We start from the raw sequence: 25,417 nt of genomic DNA on the forward strand, positions 1-25,417 counted from the left end.
GAGAATAATGACACCAGGGTAGCAGATTGAGAAGCAAAAAGAAAGCAGATCCATCAATGCAGTACATCATTACAGAGCTGGAAAACACCAGTGTCCCAATGTTCTACAACCCAGTCCAGTGAGGAAAAAAAGGCATTCAGAGGAGTGTTGGCAGCCTTTAGATTATAGAGAAGGATCGGATCTTAAAGGAACTTCTTATAACAATACCTAGAAAACAGAGATCTTATTTCCCAAAGCGATTGTCAAGCAATACTGAACCACCCACTGCTAGTATATAGAAACTATGGAAGTAATAAAAGCTTTTCCATAAGCGGATACTTGGTGGTTGTAATCTGTGGATTGGTGATGTACGTAACCCCCCCAACCAAACTTTTATTAGTAACATGTGTGACCTACAGATGCACCAATTGATGGACTGCAATACCTGCTAAGAAGGTTGCATTTTAGATGAATATTTTCCAATGAAGGAAAAACATATGACTCAGTCTACTTACTCTAGTCACATGATCAAGACCAGCAATCGATCCACTTTTCAATCACTGTGGCAAACCATCCTGCCCGACACCACCCCGCCCCCCAAAAAATCCAACCATGGGACCCATTAAAATAAATGGAAGTCATTGTACTTTAATCTACTACAACAGCATTTTAAGGCAAAAATAGCATTCTTGACAGAATGGATTGCCTGGACTTTAGAACAACAAATTATGTTGCAATATATTGAAATATGTTAAAATAACAAAATAGAAAGGTTAGTTCATTGTCGAAGTTGCCAGCTGAAAAATAGAAATGCACAAGCTAGAAAGAGAGCATGGATGACACTCTGCTCCCACCTCCCAGGCTCATCACACGTTCCCGAACAAGCAGCAAAGAACTTTGCCCAATGGATCACGAAATTCGCCAACGCCATTGCACCCACCAAGACAACGCTAAAGAACATGGCAAAAGACCAAGCTGGTTAACCACGGAACTACAATCCACCAAATGCAACTGCTGTAAACTTAAAAGGAAGTGGTGCATCAGCAAAAAAAAAATCAGAAGACATCACTAAATACAGGACCGCCCTCAACCAGTACCACTGCCTCCTGAAAGAAACAAGAAGAATGCCCTAGCAAACCGCATCAAATTCAGCGCAAACCACAGCAAAGAAGTCTTCGCCATTGTAAAAGAGTCCACCAATCCTGCAGCCATTGAGAACAACTTCACTCCCTCCCAAGAACTGTGCAACAACCTCGCTGAATTCTTCCACGACAAGATCTCGATCATCTACGAGAACTTCAAGCATCATCCCTCCACTGCAGACAGCATCAACCAGCTAGCATCAACAAACACAAATGCCGAACACCTCCTAACCCACTGTGAACTTCTCACCACGCAAGACACCATCTCCATCATTAACTCCGTGCACTTTGAGGCACCCAGAGACTCATGCCCTCATCACGTTGTGGTAAATTTAAATTACCTAGACTTAATTTATGCGGTAAAATTCAATAAGAATAACTCAGTAAAAATAAGAGGCAGAATCCGTGGTATTTGAGGTTATAAAAGGGAATTTATTCCTTACAAAGGAATTATGGTTCGAACCAGGCAATCGGGTTCCGTCACCACGAAGGTTCAGGAAGGGATCAGCAATACATTATTGACAGGTTATCATATTTATAGTAAATGCATTACAGTAAAGACATATGCAGAAGGCGTTACAGCTGAGAAGAGAGATAAGAATACACATACGTAATGAAAAAGGCGTTACAATAGGCGTGCATAAAGGCGTGTACTAGAAACGTCATTATGATGATGACACAAGTGGGTGGATCCATAAGAGAATCCTGCAAAGTCAGCAGAAATACATGGTAGAGATGCGCGCACAGCCGCATGACGTGTGATTGACGTGTAACTAGAGGGTGAAGGGGACTTGACATTTAGCCCTACATGAGGAGACAGAAGTCTGAGATGTCAGGACAACCTAATCCCAAATCGTATCTAATATCTTGTGTTTAAGGAACTATATTATCTGGAAGGAAAGGTCTTTCGGACAGAGCCTATTCTATACTGACTGCTAGTGCGTGTACAAGCGTCTAAGTGTCTACATGAGATGCGAGGGGGCATGGGCCTACCATGGTAACGAAAGTCATGAATTACTTGCACGGAGACAGTAAGGCCGGGCCCTTTGCTCTGCAGCTGGAGGGATGTTTACCTAAGCTACTAGACAGGAATGCATTTCTCGAGGAGCGGAGCAGATAACTTGAAGGCTGAATACAGTTTTGGCAGGCAACAGGCCGGGCTAGGCACCGTTAGCCGCGCAGGGAGTAAGACGAAGTTCATGGATACAGATACAGGTCCAGGCTGGAGCATTCAGAGGCAGAAGCAGGAAAAGCTCGATGGCAGAATTCAGGGCCTACCTTGCCAGAGCTGGAAAACGTGAAAAACGTGAAAAGTATATCATATAAAGACGGTGGCAAGGCATACTTAGGAACGGAATATCTGACCCATTCATGGCAGATCTGAAAGAGGACATATTAACGTTGGACACAATTGTATTTGCGTCTTCATAGCTTGAAGTGGAGGGAACATACATGTACTTGTAGCATGTACATGGAGCCGTTGGGGTCTAGATAGGGGACACAATTGATCATAAAAATTCATATTTCCTCAACGTCTGCAATATCGGAAGCAAGACAATAGGCAATAAGCTCAGGAAGGTCCTAAACACCTCCATCACCGCGGCCTCCTTCCCTGAGGACTAAAAACACGCCGAAGTGAGGCCCCTCCTGAAAACACCATCTGCTGACCCTGCCGAACTGAAGAACTACTGGCCCATCTCACTGCTCACTTACCCAGCACAAATCCTTGAGAAAGCAATCAACCAGCACCTTACCCAACAACCTAGAAGACCACAACCTCCTGGACCCCTCTCAATCTCAATTCCGAGCCAACCACAGCACTGAGACGGTCCTAATCGCAGCAAACAATGACATCAAAGCCCTCCTTAATCACGTGGGTACAGCAACCCTCATTCTCTTGGACCTGTCCACCGTGTTTGACACCACATCCAATCAGGAGATCAACAGACTCCACCACATTGGAATTCAAGGAAACGCTCTCCAATGGATCGCCTTGTACCTCACCGGCAGAATCCAAAGGATCAGTCTCCCACAGTTCACCTCAGAGCCCAAGAGCATAATCTGCAGAGTCCCCCAAGGCTCATCCCTCAGCCCGACCCTCTTCAGCACCTACAAGACCCCAATAGCTGACACCATCAGATCACTGACTCAACGTCATCTCCTACGCGGACGACACACAGCTGATCCTCTTTCGATCCACAGTTCCTGTACCAACACCAATTTCCACAGATGCATGATGAACATTGTGGACTGAATGAAGAATAACTGTCTCAAACTCAACTTGACAAAACGGAAGTCCTCATCTTTGGGAACAACACCTCGCCTTGGAAAGACTCATGGTGGCTCGCAGAGCTCATCGTACCCCCCCCCCACCCAACCCCAACCCAACAGACCACACCGGCAGCATTCTGGACAAAAAGCTATCTATGAAGAAACAAGTCGGTGCCATTTCATCTGCCTTTTTTCACAACCTTTGCATGCTCCACAAGATCTTCAGGTGGCTCCTAATAAACAACAGAAGAACTGTCACAGGCACCAGCAGACTGGACTAAGGAAACACTCTCTACGCAAGTACCACAGCACGCCTTGAGACTCAAAACAATACAGAACTCCGCTGCAAGACTTATAATCAACCTCCCCAGAAGAACCCACATCATACCCCATCTCAAGAAACTGCACTGGCTCACAATTCAGAAGAGATGGCAGTTCAAGCTGCTGACACAGGCCTACAAAGAAGGACCAGCATACATCAACAAACGCCTAAGCTCCCACCTACGGTCCAGATACCTCTGATCAGCCTCCCTCTCCATCGCAGATACCCCACGTATCCGTCGAACCACCAGTGGATGCTAGAATAACCTCCCCTGCACCTCAGTAGCACACTTTTGCTCCAGCAATTCAGATGAGATCTAAAGACCTGGCTGTTTCAATAATCAACCTCCAAACAGCAGCTCTAGCGCCTAGAGACCCTCACGGGTGATGTGCCGCACTCTATAAATGATTGATTGAGGGTAGTATTCTAATTACAAGGTCCTAAAGCAAGTCAGATTTCAAAAGATATCGTAAGTCTTAAAGAATTTCAATTAAGGAGAAAAGTGTTTTTTCTGATAAGAACTTATCAGCCTACCATTTTCAAGATCTACAATACAGCAACTTGATGATCCGTTCATGTCTTCACAAGACACTACTGTGTTGATTCAAATTCCAGAACAGATGCACAAATAGGTCAGTCCTCTTTGAGAAATCTCTTTATGTAGACTACCCGAGTTACCCTCTTTTCCCTTTCGCTGTAGTTTGAGGGGCAGGGCTTGCTATTCTGTTCAGTGCTCATGATTATCGATTGAGAGCTCCAGAAGAAGGAACAGTTTCTTAACTGTAATTCTTGTCCGTCAGGGGAATCTTCATTAAAATCATAAGCAACCCATACTTCTCCCAGGGAAAGGGTAAACTTGGTTAATGTTCTGTATTTAGTCCCATCTCTTACTGGCTTTGTTAAAAACAAATGGAGGGACTTGCCGCCTACAGCGTTTGATGGGATACTGGAGGGCTTGGAGCTCTTAAAGAAGCAGAGTTGCTTTTCAGCTTTACATTACAGCAACTGGTTTGGCTACAATAAGGCAAAGATTTAGTGCGGAGAAGTGTTCCGGACTCCTGCACGTGAAGGGGACTATTCTGTGCTTATGATTATCAATGTAGATCCCCTGAAGGAGAAGTAATATTCCAGCTTCCAACAACCTTTGAGACAATATTGCCGACTTCTTTTACCAAAAGATAAGGAAAAGAGGCTAAAAAATAGTCCAAGTACCACGCAGAGGGGTAAACCTCCAGGAGTGGAGACTGAATGCCTGAGAGCTGAAAGATTGTAAACTAGTCATTAAACAGAGTGGGGGCAACAGGCATCTGCTTTAAAGAGTATGAGGTCAAAGTGCTTTTTAGGTCTTGCGCCTAGCGTTTCAGTGCGCAGCACTGCTCGCGCAGCGAGAGACCTCTTGTAGGGGGTTTGGAAACTGACCTTGGAATCACACACGCTCGTGCTTTTCCTTTTGGGCCATGCTATTGGCCTTTGCATGCGTCTTTTTAACAAAGACAGCACGCAATTGGCCAAAGGCGGGCGCATTGCTCCGCCCATGGCCTATTGATGTCGGTTACCCGCACCACCGCCATGTGGTTTCAATTATCGTGCCCAAACACGGGCGCGATAATTGAAACCACATGGCTCGCTCTGGGGTGCGCGCACGCGCACCACTCGTTTGTACAAGGAGGGGACCTAGTTCCTGGCATTGTGACATCAAAGCCATGACTGTAACCCGCATTTTTAAATTATAAGAGCAAATGGGTTTCCTCGAAGATGGTACTCGGTTAACTTTAACCGTCATATGATGAGAGAGACACATAGGCAAGCAGGCAGTTTCCGAACGTATTGACCCTGGAAATACATAGAATCACTCCGTAACTAAATAATTTATGGACTGGTTACTTGTTTAGAAAACAAATATTCTATTTTGGGGAAAGGGAGTCCATCGGTTGCACTATAAGTAGCCGACTTCATCTTCTATGTTATTGGTTTCATTTGAATTGGGCAACGCCTTTTATTTTTTGCTATGCGTGTGCGCGGACAGGTATGTGCCTCACTTTTTTGTTCGTACCCACGTGTACACCAGGCCCTTTGTTTCCTCCTCTGCCTGCCTGCGCACATCTGGGATATCTCCTCCCAAAGTCATGGTGGTCTGCTGCACCAGACAGTGTTAGCTGGAGGCGTGGAGCTCAACAGCCGCCTGCACACATTCCTTAAACCTCTGCAGACGTGTCTTTTAAGCAAAGTGAAATACTCCCCTTCACCCACCCCCTGCCAAAGCACAAAAGAAACCGAGACTAAATGCATACTGGAGCGCCCAGAACCGCACTCGGTTCACACACGTTAGCATGCGTATAATGGAGCCACGAACTAGAAAATACAGTTGTAAAGTGCCAATTACACGATACCCACATAGTGCATTATTCATCCTTGTTATGGTGTCTGCTGAGGATACAATGTAGTCCGTTCTTTATGTTGTAACTACACAGAACCTATTGTGGGCAGTCATTTTAAGGGAAGAAACAACAAAGCGGGATACGGATTGGCTACACTGCTGCATATAAATTAGCATATTAATGCATTTGTGTTAACAGTACAACTTTTGCTGTAGTGGACTCTCTTTTCTTAAAGAATATCGTATATAACTTGTGATCAGCCCCGAGTGTGACCCTCGCAGATGTGGACAGACACGAGTGGCAAGACAATCTCTCCCTCACATTCATAGGAGAATCGAATTCACTGGTGTTCTTCCGTAACTTATATATTCCAACCTTTCTGTTTTTTTGCAACTGATGAGTGGGTTTTCATGCGAATGCGTGACCTGTGCCGTCCCGTTCTTGTTACGACTGGGCACATTACCCTTCTGAGCTTGAACTGGGGATTCATTAGTGCTTAAAATGCATTATAGAATGTATGTGGTGTAACGTGTCTCAATCTGTGGATGGCTTTCAAACTGAACTGATCAGTGCGAAATACGATAGTTTTTGTATGTGGGTCCATAACGCTCTATGCTTATGTCCAAACACTACAAACCGCAGGTTAGAATACTGGTTTAGTCATTGATGTGATTAATACCCTTATTGCAGCAGTGCAATATCCTGAGGACTGATTGTAACAAGCATTTGCAATGCAACAGGTCTCGCATTTACACGAGTTTCAGCTATTGGCATTGTAAATAACAATGCCTTTTATTTATGTTTTGGTTTTTAAAACATAAATAAAAGGCATGGTCATTTACAGTGCCAATGATCTCGCAAATGTGAGACCTATTGCATTGAAAATGCTTGTTCTCTTTGGCCTCGATGCTGTGGGATGCAATTCTGGGACTTGAAGCCTGACAGAATGGTATGCTAATATGAAGTGGTGTATGGACGCTGAGAAATATGTATAAGGGACAGGGCTTCACCAAAAAAATGAGGAAAAAATTAAAATACTTTAATGACAAACAACATTATTCCACTGATAGAAACTAACGAGCAAACTAAATCTATCCACTGTTGGAATGCGGTTACTGGGTGTGCTATGGTAAACAGGAAGAAGTGAGTTATCTTACTGAAACTCACTGACTTTTTCTACACTAAGGATGATACCTGCGGATTTGGTATCTATTTCAGCGTGGAATGATTATATCTTGACAGTTTGTGAGCAAATACTGTCAATATAAGTTTCTTGTATATGAATACTATAGAAACTACGCTTTTAAAAGGATCTGCTATAGGAGCTCGAAATTGACGATTGTTACAAACTGAACACAACCCTAGGTTTTACCATGCAACTGCAGTTTCCAGAGAAATCTCAAAAACGCTTTGTTTCAAAATAGACCCACCCATGAAGATTTAGAAATAAAAGTCTATGCACCCTGAAGATGTGTATTTGGACTAAGGTTCAAAACCTATGCGCGTACAGCTGATGCACACAAAGTATGTCGAAAAAACATTGACAAGGGATTGGTGAGGGATTGTTGCCCTATCTGAGAAAAACATCTGATCATCCTGAAAAGACCAGATAGTTTTATTCCATGAAAGTATAACCGGATCCATTAGTTTGTAAAAGACATACAATGGAAGAAAATTATGAGTTGGGTGATGGGACTCAAAGTAAATACATAAATAGCTGTCTCTACCTATAGATCTGGAAAGCCAATACCTGGAGGAGTGTAGAAGTTTCACAAGGGTTTGATAGGCCCAGGCTCCATGAACAGATACACAGACCCTTTATGTGTAAAACTCGCTCAGTCCCTTATACCTGTCTCTCACTTTTCTCCAGTCATGAATTTTGTGAGAAACTGGTTTGTTGGTTTAGGGGGGCATGAACCCTTCTCAAGCAACAGTCACAATCCTTGTCAGGATGAACCACAAAAAGTTACTAAATTAAGCTGGGCTTAACTATCTGGTAGCTTGGCACAAAAGAAGTCAGACTTAACTTAAAAGGCAATGTGTATTTATGCAGTACACAAACAAAAATATAGTTAGACACAACACAAGAAAAATCCCACACCAATTTAGAACAAGAGTAAAATTGAATACATTTTATGGACACCAAAAAGACAAAAATCCAATCTGTGCTATTTTAAACTTTTAGGAACCAATCTGTTTATTGGTAGGAAGTCAGTAAACAATAACACAGCCTCCTGCCTACAACCAATGGCCGGCAGAGCGCATCTCATATAGCGATACACAGCTTGTCATGCCACAACCCGGAGGCCGGCAGCATTATGGCCTGAATGGCCTTTCGCATCCAGTACAGACTTCTTGCTTTTCAAGAGAGAAAAACATATTAAAGAAACAAATAAAAGAACACAAAGAAAAAGCTGTCCCCTCCCTAACCCCCCTAAAAGTCCCCCACCCTCTTCCGCATCAGTCATTCCCCACCAATAGAATCGAAGACCCCTGAACAACCCTGTTAATGGGGCACCGCTCCTACTTGGTATGCGGCGGGACAGCAGCCTGCGCGTCCTGTGGCAGTAATTTAAGGATTTGCAGGTATTTAGGGCAAGTGACTTCTCTCGTGTCTTTAGACAACAACTGCAGAAATGGTGCCCATAATTCTAAGTAGACATCCCCCTTCCCGTCAACAACTAGGGACATACGCTCCATAGCTAAAACATACCACAAGCAATGTAGCCAATTCACTACTTCAGGAATGGTCTTCGAGCCCCATAGGGCTAAAATAGCTTGTCGTGCCACTAACAGGGCTAGCGCTATTTGCATACCTCGCATGGAACGTAATGGGAAAACCCGAGAGTGAGGGAGACCAAAGAGAATGTATTCTGGAGATCGGGGTAAGGTGATGCTGAATGCTTCGTCAATATTATTAAGGACCTCAGTCCAGTAGTGCTGAGTTTGAGGCAATGCCATAACAAGTGTGATAGGGTGCCGGACATCCCACATCCCTCCAACAGAGTTCAGATTTGCTCTTGTCCCAACTGTGTATTCGCATAGGGGTATAATACCAGTATGAGAGGACTTTAAAGGCAGATTCTGCCCCAGCAGTGTTGTGTGCAGTGTGGTGCGCTCTGTAAAGTATAGGCTCCCATTCCTTGGGCGTTAATGGTCTACCCAGCGCACTCTCCCAGTGGATTTGCGCCTTCGAGCACTGCTCAGTGGGACGTGCGGTAATCAAAGTGTACAATTCAGAGATAAGTCGGCGACCGTCATCTTTGCGCAGCAGCCATTTTTCAAATGTGGTAAGGGGGGCGAGACATTTTATTGCAGTTGGAGGACGTCTTGATCCAGTGATATAATTGGCGGTAGGCAAATTCGTCAGTCGCTATGAGATCATAGTCTTTTCTGAGCTGCGCAAACGGGGCCAATCCTTCTGTGTCAAAGAGAGACCCCACCCTCTTGCATCCCTCCTCCCGCCAGCACTGGAACACCACTGAGGCCTGACCTGGGGGGGGGGGGAGGGGGTTGGAGTCTGGGTTATCCACAATGGGAGTCATAGGTGAAAGAAAGGAGGTCCAGCCCTTCCTAATCACCAACATATCCCAGACCTTCAGTGTTGAGGAAGTGACAGGGGAGGAATATAATCCCCAGGGCCCGTACTTGCGGGGCAACCAGAGCGCTCTCCATATATTAATTCTCGCTACTGTCTGGTCCATAAAGTTCCAGTGCTTGCCGGACAGAGGTCTATTCCATTCCACTATGTAGCGTAGGCAGGACGCCTGGTAATAGGCACTATTCAAAGGGAGACCCACCCCACCCGCACTATTTGGGCGGACCATTTGAGTTACCGAGAGGCACGGCTTCTTTCCCCCCCCCATACAAACTTATTGATAACGGTCTGTAATTGCGCAATCGCTCGCGGCGGAGGTGTCATGGGGATCACTTGAAATATATAAAGAATGCGCGGAAGAACTGTCATTTTCATCGCCGTAATCCTCCCAAAACACGCTAGTCGCGACCAAGCATCCAGCGCTTTGGTCATGTGTTCCAAGAGAGTCGCATAGTTTAAAGCGATCGTCCGCGTAATGGTCGACGCAAGGCGGATGCCCAGGTACGAAATGTCTTGCTGGGATCATTGGAACGGGAACTGGTGCCGTAAACCATCCACTATAGCTGGGGGGAATTGATAAGTTCAGTATCTTGGGTTTGCTCAGGTTAACTTCAAACCTAGACACCTCTCCAAAGGCGAGCAGTTCTTCGAGGAGAGCCGGCAGGGTCGGATGAGGATTGGTGAGGGATAGAATCACATCATCTGCATATAGACTGATCTTGTGCACGTCAGCCCCAAATTTCAGACCTTCTATACGTGCATTCGCTCATATACGGTGGGCCAAAGGCTCCATTTCAAGCGCAAATAAGAGGGGGGATAAGGGGCATCCTTGGCGGGTCCCCCGGGATATCGGAAAAGCGGCCGATCTTTTGCCATTTACTCACAAAGGCCTCGGGCGCGGAATAAATGCATTTAATCCACTTGAGGTAGTTCTCCCCAAACCCGAAGCAGCACAGGTTATCAAATAAATAGGCTCAGCCAACCCTGTCAAATGCCTTTTCGGCATCAACAGAAAGGAAAAATGCCTGCCGACCCTATCTGTGTACGCTATCCATTAGGTGGAAGAGACGTTTTGTATTGTCTCTCTCTTGTCGTGTGGGAATAAAGGCTGCCTGGTCAGAGACTATCAAGTCGGCCATCAGGGGATTTAGGCGCGCCACTAAAATACCGGCAAAAATCGTCGCATCTATGTTGAGGAGGGATATGAGCCTGTGGGAGCCACAGTCCTGCGGATCCTTATCAGGTTTGAGAATGACAGATAGCAGCTTCCGACATGGAAGGCGTTGCTGCCCCCATTTCCAAAAAGGAATTAAAAAATTTGGTTAAAAAGGTAGCAAGCTCTCTACAAAAGGTTTTGTAAAAGGAGGCCGAGAAGCCATCGGAGCCGGTGATTTGCCAATTTTCAATCTGGATATCGTCATAATATCTTCTTCTATTCGAATGGCAGAATCAAGTAGTTCCGCTGAAGATTTGGGGAGGGGGGAGATCGCACAGGTGGTCAAATATAAAAAAGAGGACCCCGTGCCGGTGGGTAGTGTCCAGTGCAAAGGGTGCGATAGAACGAGCGGAAGGCTTCCACTATGTGTACATTTGCGCTCTCTTCCTCCCCATTGTGATCGCTGATCGACTGAATCAGAGCCGTCTGCCTTTTAGCCCGAAGTCTGTGGGGCAGGAGCCTACCGCACTTATCACTACTAAGGTAGAATTTATGGCGAAGACGAAGAAGGGCATACTCCGCTCTATCGAGATCAAGACGCTTCAGCAGGCGTCTACGGTTCTCCAACTCCCTCCATACCCTTGGCGCACCAGTTCTTTTGTGAATAGACGCGAGTTCCTCTACCCCTTTCTCTAATTCACTGCGCTTCTCTTTCCGCAGTTTGTTTTCGACTGCAGATATGGCTGTTAATTCGCCCCTAGCAACCAGTTTGAGGGCCTCCCACACCGCAGAGAGCGACGCCGAGCCCACATCATTATGCTGTAGATAGTCCTCCAATTTTCGTGTAATGCGTTGTATTGTTTCAGCAGAATGCAGGAGACTCTCCCGCATACGCCATCCCGGTGGGATCATGTGTGAGGTCTGTGGAGGGACGTGTACCGCTATGAGAGCGTGATTCAACAGGGACCAAGGATCGATCGTGACAGTGTGTAGCCGACGCGCCAAGGGGGTGGAAGCCAGAAAGTGGTCAAGTCGTGCGTGGTTTTGTGGGCAGCCGAGTAGTAAGTGTAGTCCCTTAACCCAGGGTGTTGGGAGCGCCAAACATCCTGCAAGCCACTGCCAGTCAGCCATTCCCGACCCTGTGGAGAAAACGCCCTCGTTTGATGTGATCTTTGGCCAGATCTGTTCAGCTCTGTGTCCATTACTAAGTTAAGCCCGCCCCCCCAGAATCGCTGCATCTGGCGTAGCAAGAACCTCTGTGAGAGGGGTGATAATTAAGGCTTCTTGTTGTGTGTTTGGAGCATAGAGTGAGGCCAATGTGAAGTGTAAACCCCCCCACTGCACCCTGAGCGCCAACAGGCGCCCCTTGATTTCTGCCACAGTTGCAATGACTTTGCACGGAAAGTGAGCACCAACCAAGATCGCAACCCCATTTTTCTTGGACGGACCTACCGATCAGAATTGCTGCGAGAAGCGCCTAGAGCGCATACGGTGGGTGTCCTTAGAGAGAAGGTGTGTCTCCTGGAGAAGACAAAGATCCCCCCTGAATTTTCTAGCAAGGATAGGACTACTGATCTTTTCACGGGGTTGTTTAGGCCCCGGACATTAGGGCTGACTATTTTAAGGGCCTTCCCCATCGAATGGGTATAGAGGTGTAGCGAACTGTCTCGCCAGTATCCCCCTGTCTGGGCCTACAGTGACCCAAAGGTCCCCTTGCGTGGAAGCAGGCCGGAAAGACTGACTGGTGTGGAAACCCCAAAAAAAGAAGAAAAAAAAAAGGGAACAACCCAAGATGTCAGCAAAGAGAAAACAAGTCTCAGAACAATTACCAAAAGCACAACACGACCAAAGTTCGTCGGGGAACGGAAAACCAAGGAGGTCATGACTCAAGCAGCAACAAGTGGTGCAAAGGGCATAGGCCACCTGCAAGCCGAGAGATTATCAGAAAACAGCAGGGACAACTACCCGTGCCCCCCGATCATTTCACCCATTCCGGAGCAGTCCAGTTGTGCAGATCATGGGGTAACCGGGCGTTCCGACGGCTGCGATAGGGAGGAGAACACCGCCTCCCGTTCCTTGGTCATCATTGCCTGGTCGGGCTTTAGGGTGGAGGCCGGCCTGCCAACTCGCTGCCATTTTGTTGATCGACGAGAAGCACGGTCCCTAGGCTGCTCTCCCGACTCCGCTGTCGCCGTGCTATCGAGGCCAAGTACCCCAAAGGCCTCAGTGAGAGAACAAATCTGGTGTAGTTTCCCTTGCAACTTAAATATGATGCGGAAGGGATGACCCCAGGAGTAGGGGATACCTTGCTCACAGTGACCGCCCTGAATTTTCGCCTTTTGAGCAAAGTGGAAGCCGCCAAGTCTTGAAAATGGCAGGCGTCTGACCCCGGAACTGGATGGGGTGAGTCTCCCGCATCCTTCAAACTATCTTTTCTTTCAATTGGAAGTTGTGGACGCACACAAGGATATCTGGCGGTGGTGCTTTGTTTCCTCGAGGGAGGCCCACTCTGTGGATACGGTCCATCTGTATGTCAGTAGTGTCATCTTCGCCCAGTATCTGCTGGAACAGAGCCCCGACGTAGGTCCTTAGATCATCCCCTTCCTCTCACCATGGCACACCTCGGATCCGTATATTATTCCGCAGAGAGCGGTTCTCGAGATCCTCAGCATGTGCCTGCAGATCCAAATGCTGCTCTCGGAGACGGAGCATGTCTTGTTGCAACTGGTGAAGGTCCTCCTCTCGACTAAGGTTGTGCTCTTCTAACGTGGCCACACATTCTCCTACCTCATCTATGTCCCTCTGTACCTCCCGGAGATCGGCGGAGAGCTGGCCCTTAAATTCCTGTATGTCATCTTTTATGGCAGCAAAGAGTTCCATCATAAAGGCCTTAGTGGCCGGGCCGTCCCCTCCTTCCAAGGCCCCATCGGTTCTCTCGCCGGCGGGAGTAGCGGACCCAGATTGCTTCAGAAGCATGTCTTTCAACGATTTGTCTTTTTGGTGCGTGCTGCGGCCATTGTAGTAATACGAAGCGACTGTACTCTTCACTCTCCGAGACAGGGACGGGGACCCCAAGCTCACCGGACAGCAGGCTGTAAGAAAATGATCAGCGCCTACCACCTATTGCATGGCACCGCCTCCCTCCCAGCCTGCCGACGTCCGCCAGTGGGGTTTATTGCAGGGGGGCAGAGCAATTCCGGCCAGTCTGCGCCACACAACCCCCAGGGACCCCTATGCCGGCTGCAGACTCAAGTCAAGCTAGGCCGGGCAAGCCCCTGGGTAACTGTCCAACTTCTTCGTGTCACACTACTGGGCCTCCCACCATCGCAGGCAGCGCGACGATGGGTGCTCCGGGCGCCAGCCCCGTACCTCCACAGGGCCTCTCCAGTCACCTCTCCAAAAAGGAGCAGCGCAGAATCGACTTTACCCCTCACAGATCCCGGCAGGCCCACCCCTCTTCTAGGGCCCACCAGGCACGAAGTGGGGCTCTAGGTTGTGCATACTGCTAGACGGCCGCTACCTCCGTCAGTATCTCCAAGGGTCTATCTCATCAGGAGCCAATGCTATCCCCACCGCCACTCCTCACTTCTCTGGCATCAAAGAGCTACGGGGTCCAGGAAGCCCCACACACCTCCCGCTCCTCGGGCGCAACAGAGCTCTCGTCCTCCTTCAGCGCTCCGCCCGGTCGGAAGAAAGGCCCAGATCAATGAGCAGCACCAGGAGGCCCCCACCGCTGTAGTCTACTGGAGGAGGTCGCTCCCCTCTCTTAGGTGAGCATGCGTCCTGATAAAGTCCGTTGTCAGCTCGGGACACAAAACGAGATGGCAGGTCTCTCAAAATGGCGAATCCCGCGTCGCCCTGCGCCCCGGTTCCCAAACAGTCATCGGCTCCCACCAGTTGCGGAGCAGCGGCTCACTTTGCTTCAGCACATCAGGTCCTGCGGGCACCTCCGCAGTGCACTGCCTCCGGCGGCAACACCACGACAGCTTCTTGCTCGTTCGCCGCCAGGCCACACCGCTTAGAACGTGCAACTTGGCCGCCGACCTCTTTCTCCACTCGCCGGTACGCCGCTCCAGCCTCCGAGCCGCAGGGAGCCGCCGAGGCATCAGATATTGAATTGGCAGGTATGACATGGGTCACTGAAGCCGCCCGCTCCTGTCACCGTGCTCCAAGGAACCGGGAATGGGCACAATCACAAGGATTTAAGGTGGCGCCACCGGAGGGACACGATCTCGCGTCCTATCTAGCCGCCATCTTGGCCACGCCCTCCCTGCAATTTTAAACTTTTAAGGTAAGTATAGCACCTGAAATCAAAGCTTTACTCACAGTTATCGGGTTATGTGATACCAGGTGAAAGTCACAAGTTTAGGTTGACCGCGATGGCCTTATACAGGGACCAGGTTAGTCCCACTGAAAAAGTTGCCTTCTAAAGTCCAGCACAAAGTGTCCCATTCACAGTGAAGGAGGCCGTGAGGAGCAAGGAGAGCATCTCAGATGGTAGTCACTGTAGCATTAAGATCCTGTCAGGCGTCACGGATGGCCCTTGCTGGTGATTCGCGTTGGCAGTCACAGCGGCTGGCAATGCTGTAATTCAAAGTGCAGATTTTGTGTTGTAGGTCATTGCTGCAGTTGCTGTAGCGTGAATAGTTGGGTTCACCAGAGCTTCCTGTTGGCAGTCGGCAAGATCTTGCTGTGATCGGGCCAGTTCGCGGTCACGAAGATCTCAAAACTTCCGGATTTCTCCTATTCTTTAAGGAGGAGCTTAAGTGATGCCACACAATGGTTCCAGGACCTGGGAGGCACCTCTTGGGGATCAAACCACACTTCAGCAGAGACCAGCAGGGCTCAGGAAGGTCTAGTTGCAGGTAGAGTACAACAGGTTCAGCTGGGCAGTTGCAGAGGCTTCCAGATCTTGTTGTATCCCATTAGCTCATAAGAGGTCGTAAGCCAGCTGACCCTTGGAGTCACTCCGGCCTGGGATGAAGGATGCATGTCAAGTCTTCCTTCTCAGCCAGCAGGGGAGGCCTCAAGCACCAGGGCGTTCTTCCGCAGTATCCATAGGCCCAAAGAGTAGGTCTGTGGGTCCCCTTTTTATAGCTGGCACTCACGCTAAAGTGCAAGAAACTTCTGGAGTTTTCCCATACAGAGGTGTCTGGAATTTCCTACCTCCTTGCCCTGGTCCCAGTCTGTCTGGAGGCACATAGGCTAGTGTGAACTACTTTGCGTGTGAGCTGGGCCAGTGCCTTTGAAGTGCACCTCCTCATTGACTGCTGTGTGGACTTCATGTAGTGAGGATAGTGGCTGCATAACCTCTCTACAACAATACTCATGTTAGGTCAGGCTTTCTGGTTGATTGAATCATCTTTTGCCATTAGAGTTCCTCAACTTTAGGCACAGTTTGTGGTCAAGACTCTCTTGTTCAAAAAGACATCTTAAACCACTAGTGCCACCCAATATATGGCCCACATTGCTTCTCCGATTCACTTTCCATTAATACCGCTTGACGTTGGTTTGCCTTAAGATAATTGTTTTGGCACTAGACGCTGGTTCAGGAGGAGGCAGAGGCCACTGGGGCAACCTGTTCTTGAGATCGAGGTAGACTCGGTATTGGATCAGATGCACAGTTTGCTTGAAACTGGGGGCCCTTGACGTTGACAATCTTATATTTTTAGATCCCTCATCAAGATCTTTCAACTGACTTGTCCCAGAAGTAAAGATAAAAATCAAAACGGATTGGTCAGGGGTCTTAGAGTGGCACCCAGCAAGGGAAGAGTTCTAACTCCACTGCAAGGCTCTTTTGATCCACAGACAAAACCTCTCCCCAAAATTCCCATAAAAATTGATAAATGGCCAAATGTATTCAGATGTCCTACTTTTAGGGTTTTATCTGTGACATCACGACCAGCAATCCCACTCACCTTATTATTAATTTTTATAAAGAGCAAACTGTTACCTAAAAATGCATCCTGGCGCTTAGCTGTTAGAAACCAGTTCAGACATGAACAAATACCTAAAGGTTGCAAAGCCAACTTTTCAAAGTTTCCTGAAAGAATAGTGGTTGCTGATGGAGCACAGCGAGCTCAGTATGCTGTTGCAAAGACTGGCTGTCTGTACACAGAACGCTTTGCAACCAATCTGCGCTTTCTTACATTTGGGAAACTTCAGAAAGTTGGCATTAACGGAGCGTAGATATCAAGCCAGAATGTAGAGTTGTAATTTTTGTCAAACTGGAAAGTCTAATATGATAAAAGGATCTGTGTACTAAGCACAGTGATTTAAACTGAATTTGCTTGGCTATAGGGAGACATTAAAGGCAACCAGAGCCCCTGAGGTGGAAGAGTGATGTAGCACAGAAAGACAGAGTTTTGCAGCTCCTGCCTGTATGAGATGCAGGCACTGGACAATATAACCTTGAGAGTTTTGCAGCTCCTGCCTGTATGTGATGCAGGCACTGAACAAGATAACTGTGTGCATCTAAAAAGAAGGCATTACAGTAGTCCAATCAGCTCAGAATAAATGCCTTCATCACAAGGGGTAAGAAGCGAGGTGGAAACAAAAGTAACATTTTGTGGAGTGTCCTCATTAGACCAAAGCAAATAGAGAAGAGTCTATCAACATGACTAGAAAGAGATTAATCATAATCCACATAGATTCCCAAATTTCAGACAGTTGTGATTGTTATCAGAGTTGAATTGTGCTCAGGCAGCCAAAAGTCCCCTGCCAAAAGACACTAAAGCGATACAAAGAAGCAGTTGATGTCCTCATCCCCATTATATTTAAGAGTTCGAGCTGAACCACTGAGAGATGTCACACATACAGTTATGGAAAGCAGCCACTGGGTTAGAGAAGTGCAATCCAGCATTAGAATTAATTGAGTGTCATCAGCATAGTTCACAAACTTTATGCCATGCGATCTAACTAATTTAGCCAGTGGCCTTAGCTACACATTAAAGAGGGAGGAGCTTAAGGAAGAGCCATGAGGGACTCGCTGCTCTACTGCTCTGAAGCAGGAGTAAAAAACGGGTAGATGGATTGCTTGAGTACTTCCTTCTAGAAAAGAAACTAGCTACTGCAGAGCTGTTCCCTTAACCCCCATCTCTGCCAGTCTAGCAATCAAGATGGCATGATTGACTGTGTCAAATTCGGCAGACAGGTTCAGTAGTATTAAGTCTACCTGATAACCACATCCGCCGCCATATGCAGACCAGCCAGTTCTGTGACCAAGGCCCCTTCTGTTCCGTGAAGGGGACGGAACCCAAACTGTGCCTCGTCCAGTAAGGTATGCTTCTCTAAAAATCCAGAGTCTATAGTTACTAAGCACAAACGAATCTGCAGCAGGCTTTTTCAAAAGCAGAAGCATTATAGACTTTTTCCACTCTGAAGGCACAGTTGCACTCTCCAGAGACTGATTGCATATGGCTGAAAGAGGTTGAGCCAGATAATCAGATAGCATTTTCCGTATCCTAGGGGGTTGGGAGTCCAGCGGTGACACAGATGTAATAGAGGTGACAATATTGAGAAACCCACCTATGAATAGCTGACCAAAGTCATCTAACAGCACCAGTGTAGAGCATGCACATAAAGACTCAGATCCAATATCTGGTGCCAGATAGGACATATTTGATTGGGAAGTGAAAGTTGCAAAAATATCTTTGATCTTAGTCGCGAAATAGACTGCCAAATCATGACAGAGCGATTGAGTAGGAGTAACCCGAGTAACGCATAAGAAGAGTTGGACAAAGAGCGTGTGATGAAAAAATGGTCCTAGTCGGATAAGAGGCTGACCACATTTCTTTGCAAAATATTCTGCCTCAGCTTTTTAAATCAGTTTCTTATAACACTGCCAGCCAGCTTATAATCAGTTTGCAGATCCACTGATTAATTCAAATGCCATACTCTTTTGAGTTTCTTACAGTGGCATTAAGCAGCTCGCAGTTCAATATTGAACCAAGGAGCTGAAGGCAGATTGGAGACGAACTCACCATCTGTGGTGGTTCTTGCCACACCCGCAACTAGGACACCATTGAAGACTGAAGACTAAAAAGTCAAAAAAAGAAAAACAAGGCAGCAGCCCTTTCCATCTATGCACACAGGATCTGGAGCAGCATGCCTGTAACCACCAGGACCGCCCCAACACTGCTCCAATTTAGGAAGGAGATGAAAACGCACCTTTTTAGTTAAGAATATATCACAACCCATTTATGGGGATAAACCTGGTCATCCTAGCCCATGTTTAGGGATTTGGAACTCAACAGCAGTCAAGCAAAACAGACACTATTCTGCTCAGCAGCCAGCGGTGGCTCCTCCGCTAAGGCAGAGCAGCACCACCCCACTGCTCTTTGAGTAGTGGAAAAAGGAAAAATAAAATGATAACACAATGTTATTATCATTTTATTTTTCTGGGGCAGTTTTGCGGGGCGAGGCTGGACGGTTGTCACAGCCAGCAGGGTGAGGAGTGGTTGGGGCACTTAAATGCGCATGACTGTTTCGCCAGCCGTCTTGGGCCAGCCAAAGAGTCCTGAGCACTTAGCATGTTCTCCACCATAATGCACAGTCTGGGTGGAGAACGTGCACAGGCTCCCACTCCCTGTCTGAGCGCCGAACCACGGTACTCAGACCAATCACGAAGCTGCTGTCATGCTGGTGACAGCAGCATCGTGATTGGCTCAGGGAAGCCTGTTTGCTTCCTGCTTCTGATCCTGGAGGAACAGAAGAGGACGGAGGAGAGTCGGTGGCCGGCAGCCAGGTAAGTGAGGTTTTATATTGCCCCCTCTTTCTATCACCGCATTCCATAATTCCATCAGTTGCCAAGGGTATGCCCAACTTGGCTCTCTTGTTTATTGTGCCATAGAAACCAAACGATAATTCACTGAAGAGGCCTAACATGGAAAAAAACTGGTCTGTGGTTGCGTGTTTCCTGAAGAGGGGTGGTTGCTGAAGGGGGCCTCGCCTTGCAGTTCGGGATGGTCTGTTCTCATGAGGAAGAAGGTCAGTACTGATTTGCATAAGGCTGACCTTTGTCTAAAATAGTGCAGTGGGGAAAGACAATGGGCTGCAAAGCTACCCGAGCGACAGCCTGTAGTTTATACCGTTTCTGAACCTTTTGACTTTTGTGGGCACCCACTGAATCATTAATTGGAAGTAGGGGACCTCCATCTAAGCAGTTTCTATGTTTTGAATCTCAAAACAGAAGACAAAATACAGAAACAAGTACACATTGAACAAATACAGATCATGGGAAAAAATTTATTCACAAACAAAAAAAAAGGTCAAAACTGAAATTTTCATTGGAAAGATGAAGCTTTTCAAAAAAATTATTTCTAAAAGATGAAGCAATGTGCTAGACTAGTATATCGCTGTTTTTTTTACTCTTAATTCATGCTCTTTTTGTCAACACATAGCAGTGGTGCTTCAGTTGAGGCCAATCATCCAAACTAGATTCCCTTGCTGTATTTGTGCTGCTCCTGCTAAGCACAATATCAAATTATTTTTTAGCTTCCAGTTTCAAATACCATTACTGTTAGACACCTGCATCCATGGGGTGGTTTCCCCTGACTGTTTGCCTCTACCTCCTGTATTTTTGATGCGGTGCTGGATTTCGTTTTTTGCTGGCTTAGATGCTTTGGGCACTTTGCCACCCCCAGGAGTCCGCAGACCACAGGTTAAGACAAACTAGTTTATACTGTTTAAAAATTATCATAAAATCCTTGGTTATCACCCATGTTAGCTACGGTTGCTTGTCACAAACGTGTCAAAGGAAAATAAAGAGTTTAAGAGGAGATGGACAATAGCTCACCTCCAGGGGTTAACAAGTTTTCACATGCTTACAAGAGAAACAGAGCGTCATGCTTTTCTCACACCTAATACAAATTCAAGTAACCATGGGTGATTTCCTTACCTGGAAGATTTCCCTTCCAACATCCCCCTCCTCACGGATGCGAGCCAACTCATTTTCCATGGAAACACACTGCTCCCGGTACATGTCAGAAAGCCGGTGGGCCTGTGCCAACTGTTCTTCCATAGACTAGCACATACGGAAAAAAAAGGTGGAAGTTAGCGCTGTCCAAGATCAGCCACAGTGTACTTTTGCATGTCAATGGAAGACAAGAGACTTCAGGGTATTGGTTCTGGTAGGCCAAGGCTACATAGCCAAAGAATAGAATAATATTCAAAATTTAATTTGTCTTAAGATGTCAGAACCCCCATTGTGGCAAGACTGTTGGAAATCATTCAATACTGAAAAAACATTGATAGAAATAATTCAATATTAGAAAGGAAATAGTGAGTGGTTCACAATTTACAAAGGTTAAGGGTGAATGGAGGTTGGGTATGTAGCATAGATGTGGAGGTTGGGTATGTAGCATAGAGGATGGATAGATGGACGGTTTCTAGAGGACAGGATGGACACAGGGGAAAAAGGTGATTATGGCTAGACTGTGGACAGAGGGAACATTGCACTGTGAACAGATGATAGCACTCTCCACCACCTTATGTCCTGTTTGAGGATTAGCACCAGGGCAATTGGGCTCCATGTGGATGATGGTGGTATATATTGTGGGATTGATAAACCCCAAATCAGTGAGCGAGATTGATTGGAAAGTTCACCATCTTGTTGATAACCTCTAGTCAGAGGACACTCATTTTAAAGTGCTATGCATTTTGGCACCCAACTTACACTTCTGTATGGATGTGGGCTGCCATGCTGCCTTATCCCTACTCTTTGTAACATTGCAACACCCCTGGAGAAGTGATTATACCAAAATAACTTTTCCAACCCCAAAGGTTTTACATAAAAAGAGGGCGATATCTACCCTTTCATTGCCATCAGGAACAAGAATGAAAAATCTTAAATTGGAGCATATAAAAATAAGATCTGCTGCTGCTCACCAATGTGGTGCATGGATGTGTTTCTTGTTTATTGTTATAAGGACCATTTCTTGGTCGATGCTGTCTCACTTTTTTTGAAGGACAAAAGTACAGTTGTCCTAGAGAATCAAACAAATCCTAATAAAGTGGATGTATTAAGTGTACACAATAGTCTGAGAGCTGAGCAATCCCCTCCCCCCCCCCCCCCCCCAGTCATGTACCCTTCCTTTGAAGTTGTGGCCTCAAACAGCTCACTACACCCTAAAATGACTTGAAGGCACTTGGTAACCTGAACTCTTTTGAGGTAGACTTTACTTAATTAATTCTATTCTAATTTTCAATCTTCTCTTGTGATCATGGGGGATTTTAATATCTCTACAGGTCAAGTTGGTAATTTGACAGCGTTTCCCTTCCTGATCTATATAACAGGTTTGGGTGTAATCTGATGAGTTAAAACTGCACTCATGCTAAGAGTAACACTTTGGATTGGCTTCTGAGAATTTGGGGATTCTTCACTAGATCTGATCACGCCTTTATTTTCTGCACCTTTGAATGCTATATAAAACAATCAAAAAGAGAATGGGAGCACACTGCCTCACATCCCAGCACTCAATTCACCCAATGCATTATGGTGAAGGCTTTGCATAACACTTACTTCAGTGACAACCTATAGTTTTTCACCCATGTTGTTGCAGCCAGTGCTGTGTATATCGCTAGACACATGTTTCGGGATAGTTGTCCATCTGCCTAATCCTGAAACACATGTCTAGAGATACAGCACAGGCTGCATCAACAATGGTGAATACTAAAGAATTTCAACTGAAGTGAGTGTTATCATGCACTGTATTTTCCTCGGTGCATCTGAGCTAATTGTGTGCTAGCATGCCAGGCAGTGTACTCCCTCAACCTTTTGCAATATAAACCAATGTTAATGAGCCCAAAGAAGGTGTGCACCAGTGATCATAGTAAATTAATTCATAACATGCCTGAACCTCTGCTTACTGAGGTTTTTAAGGGTCGCAATATTTTCCCTTATCCATTTTTATTTATATTGAGCAACTGGTCAGTCATCTGGGTTTTCAAATTAGGTTTTTATTTGTATACCAACACACACAACTAGTGTATTATGCAGTTTAATGGTACTGAGTCATGAGCAACATTTTTTCATTGTTGTCTCAGACAACCTGAGACTAAAGGTCTTGCCAATGATTCAAGCTCAATGAGAGGGTGACACAGAATCAAACTGCTGGTAATGCAACTTGCCCAGCACTGGTGAAGTAAAAATTACTCATCTGTAATCTTAGTTCTTTCCCAGGGGAAAACTTTGTACAATAGTACACTGCATATATGTTTGCAGCCTAAGGATAGGCTAAAAATGACCAAATTGTATTACATTTTAATTTTTTTTTAAAGAAAAAAATAGTCACAGATAGAAAAGTGACCATGGAAAATACTAAAAGAATTTCATTAAAAAAATGTTTTAAAAAAGGAAAGGGGATAGTGGTATCCAATAAACTGTAAAGAGTAGGAGAGAAAATAATAACTAATGAGCAGGAGGGAATGCAGGGGCTCTTTGAGTCAGAAAAGTGTAGGGTTTTCCCCTTATCCACCACATAAATATAATAAGCAAAGACAGACTAGGTTTGAGGTGTATATGAGACAGTGAATTACTTTTCTTTATTAGAAGGAATTTTAATTTCCACAAAAGCGAACTGGTCAACATGTGTTTCACGACAGAGTCAAATTCTTAACCAAGGTAAGAAAGGTTGAATACTTGCCAAAAACACAAGGTGTATTGTGCAGAAGCGGTTACCATGCTGTGTTGGAATCATAAACAGACTAATAAATCTGAACATTATTTTGGCTCCATAACATGGTTAAGAATTTGACGATTAATGTTCATCTGACATTATATGGTTTGTGTGCTAAAAGAACTGAAAGAGAAATAGACCATGAATCACAATGTGGAATAATAATGGTTGCTGTAGAGGCACTGATAAAGCGACTCTGATGTCGTGAAAAAATTGTTGGCCAGTTAGCTTTTAGTGAAACAAATAAAAATTCCTTCTAATACAGAAAAGGAATTCATTGTCTCATCAGTTAGACTGCAAACCTGGTCTGTCTTTGCTTATAGATGAGAATAACTGGAAATGTGCCTTGAAGGACCTTACAACACACACTGCACCCCATCATACCCTACAGGTGATAGTTGATTCAGGCAATTTTTACGGAAAATCAGAGGATCCAGGGTGAAAATTTATGAAAAGTTATGAAAGCTATAATACTTCTTCTCTGGGGAGGTGGGAATGTTGCTTATGACTTGACAAGGATTGTGATGGAAGAGAACTAGGATTACAGATGAGGGCCGTTTCCTTCTCTTCTAAGGAATCCTCATCAATAATGATACTGACAAGTAACAGAAACCGGTTTAGGAATCACCCGAAAAGGTTACTCAAAGATGCCTGCCCTACTTGATACTTGAGTATCCGCTCTCGAGACTGATCCAGACAAGAGTGTCTAGCAAAGTATGAGCAGATCTTCAAAAAGCGGCCTCACAAATTTTCTAAATGGGAATATTTCCAAGGAGAGGTATTGTAGCAGCCCTGTGTTGAATCTGCCTTAAGTCTACAAGGTAGAGGCTTCTTGGCTAGCTAGTATGAAAGTAATAAACAGAAAACTATACATCTAGAAATGGACCACTTTGATGAAGGTAAACCTGTCTATACAATAATGAAGTTTGTGAAAAGACTGAGTATGTTATATCTTTAGTTTTATCATGGAAAGTAAAGTTTCTATTTCTATTGGCTGTTTTTCTCCAAATATCAAATAAACCCAGATCTCTCATCAACTACCTTACATACATCCTCATCTTCGAGGAGCTTGCCGTATCCCTCTTAGCAGATTTATCAAGGGTAGGTTCCAATAATACATTAAAATCTCCTCCTACCACTATAGAAGCTTTGACCTCCAACAGCTAGTAGTACTGAGCTTTGAGATTCCTGTCTCGTCAACTTTCCACCCATAATATCCCACAAAAGCATACCACAGATACATTTTCACTTTTGCAATTAACCATCTCCCTCTTGGGTCTGCAATGCAGTCACCCAAAGCAACTTTAGCGGAACTTATGTTATGTTATAAAATTTATAGAGCGCAGCTGTTACCCGTAGGTGTCCTGGCGCTGAAATAGAAGTCATCCTTCAGTTGAGTGAGTTGACCTAATTGCCTGTTAATACGCAAATAGCCAGGTTTTTAGTGCCCTCCTGAAGCTAAGGTGATCCAAAATGCCTCTGAGGTGTGGTGGTAGCGTGTTCCAAGCCCTAGTAGCTCCGACCAGGAAACTCCGACCACCCCAGTTTTTTTTTTTCGCTGGTGCAATTGTGGCCAATTTGCCCTCAGCGGAGCGTAATGCTCTCTTGGGTATGTACCAGTGGATGTGCTTGGTAAGGTATGAAGGCCCCTTACCCTGAAGTGACCTATGCACTATGCACATGGCTTTAAACAAAATGCGTTTTCTTACTGGAAGCCAGTGTAATTTTTTAATTTCGGGTGAGATGGCAGCATATTTGGGGATTCTTGTGATAAGTCGAGCAGCTGCATTTTGAAGCAATTGAAGTTTGTTCAATAGCCCTTCCCGAATATTTAAATAAAGGCTATTACAATAGTCCAGTTTAGAGAGCGCAAGGGCTGATACCACTGTTCTTA

At 45.7% G+C, this 25,417-nt stretch overlaps 1 protein-coding gene and 1 non-coding gene across 3 annotated transcripts in view; one reads left to right on the forward strand and one right to left on the reverse strand.

Moving 5' to 3' along the window:
- Window positions 1-25,417, reverse strand: part of CCDC77 (coiled-coil domain containing 77) — a 269,618-nt gene that overhangs the window by 12,318 nt on the left and 231,883 nt on the right. For both annotated transcript variants that reach the window (XM_085652269.1, XM_085652270.1), the window contains one exon: window positions 20,745-20,870. In XM_085652269.1, coding sequence (XP_085508395.1) covers window positions 20,745-20,870 — 126 coding nt within the window. The remainder of the gene's footprint in view (window positions 1-20,744; window positions 20,871-25,417) is intronic.
- LOC146854869 (small nucleolar RNA U13) lies at window positions 6,465-6,565 on the forward strand. The gene has a single exon (XR_014959005.1). It is a non-coding gene; the product is annotated as a small nucleolar RNA U13 (small nucleolar RNA).

Source organism: Triturus cristatus, chromosome 4_1, assembly GCF_964204655.1.
Source record: "Triturus cristatus chromosome 4_1, aTriCri1.1, whole genome shotgun sequence".
Lineage (NCBI taxonomy): Eukaryota > Metazoa > Chordata > Amphibia > Caudata > Salamandridae > Triturus > Triturus cristatus.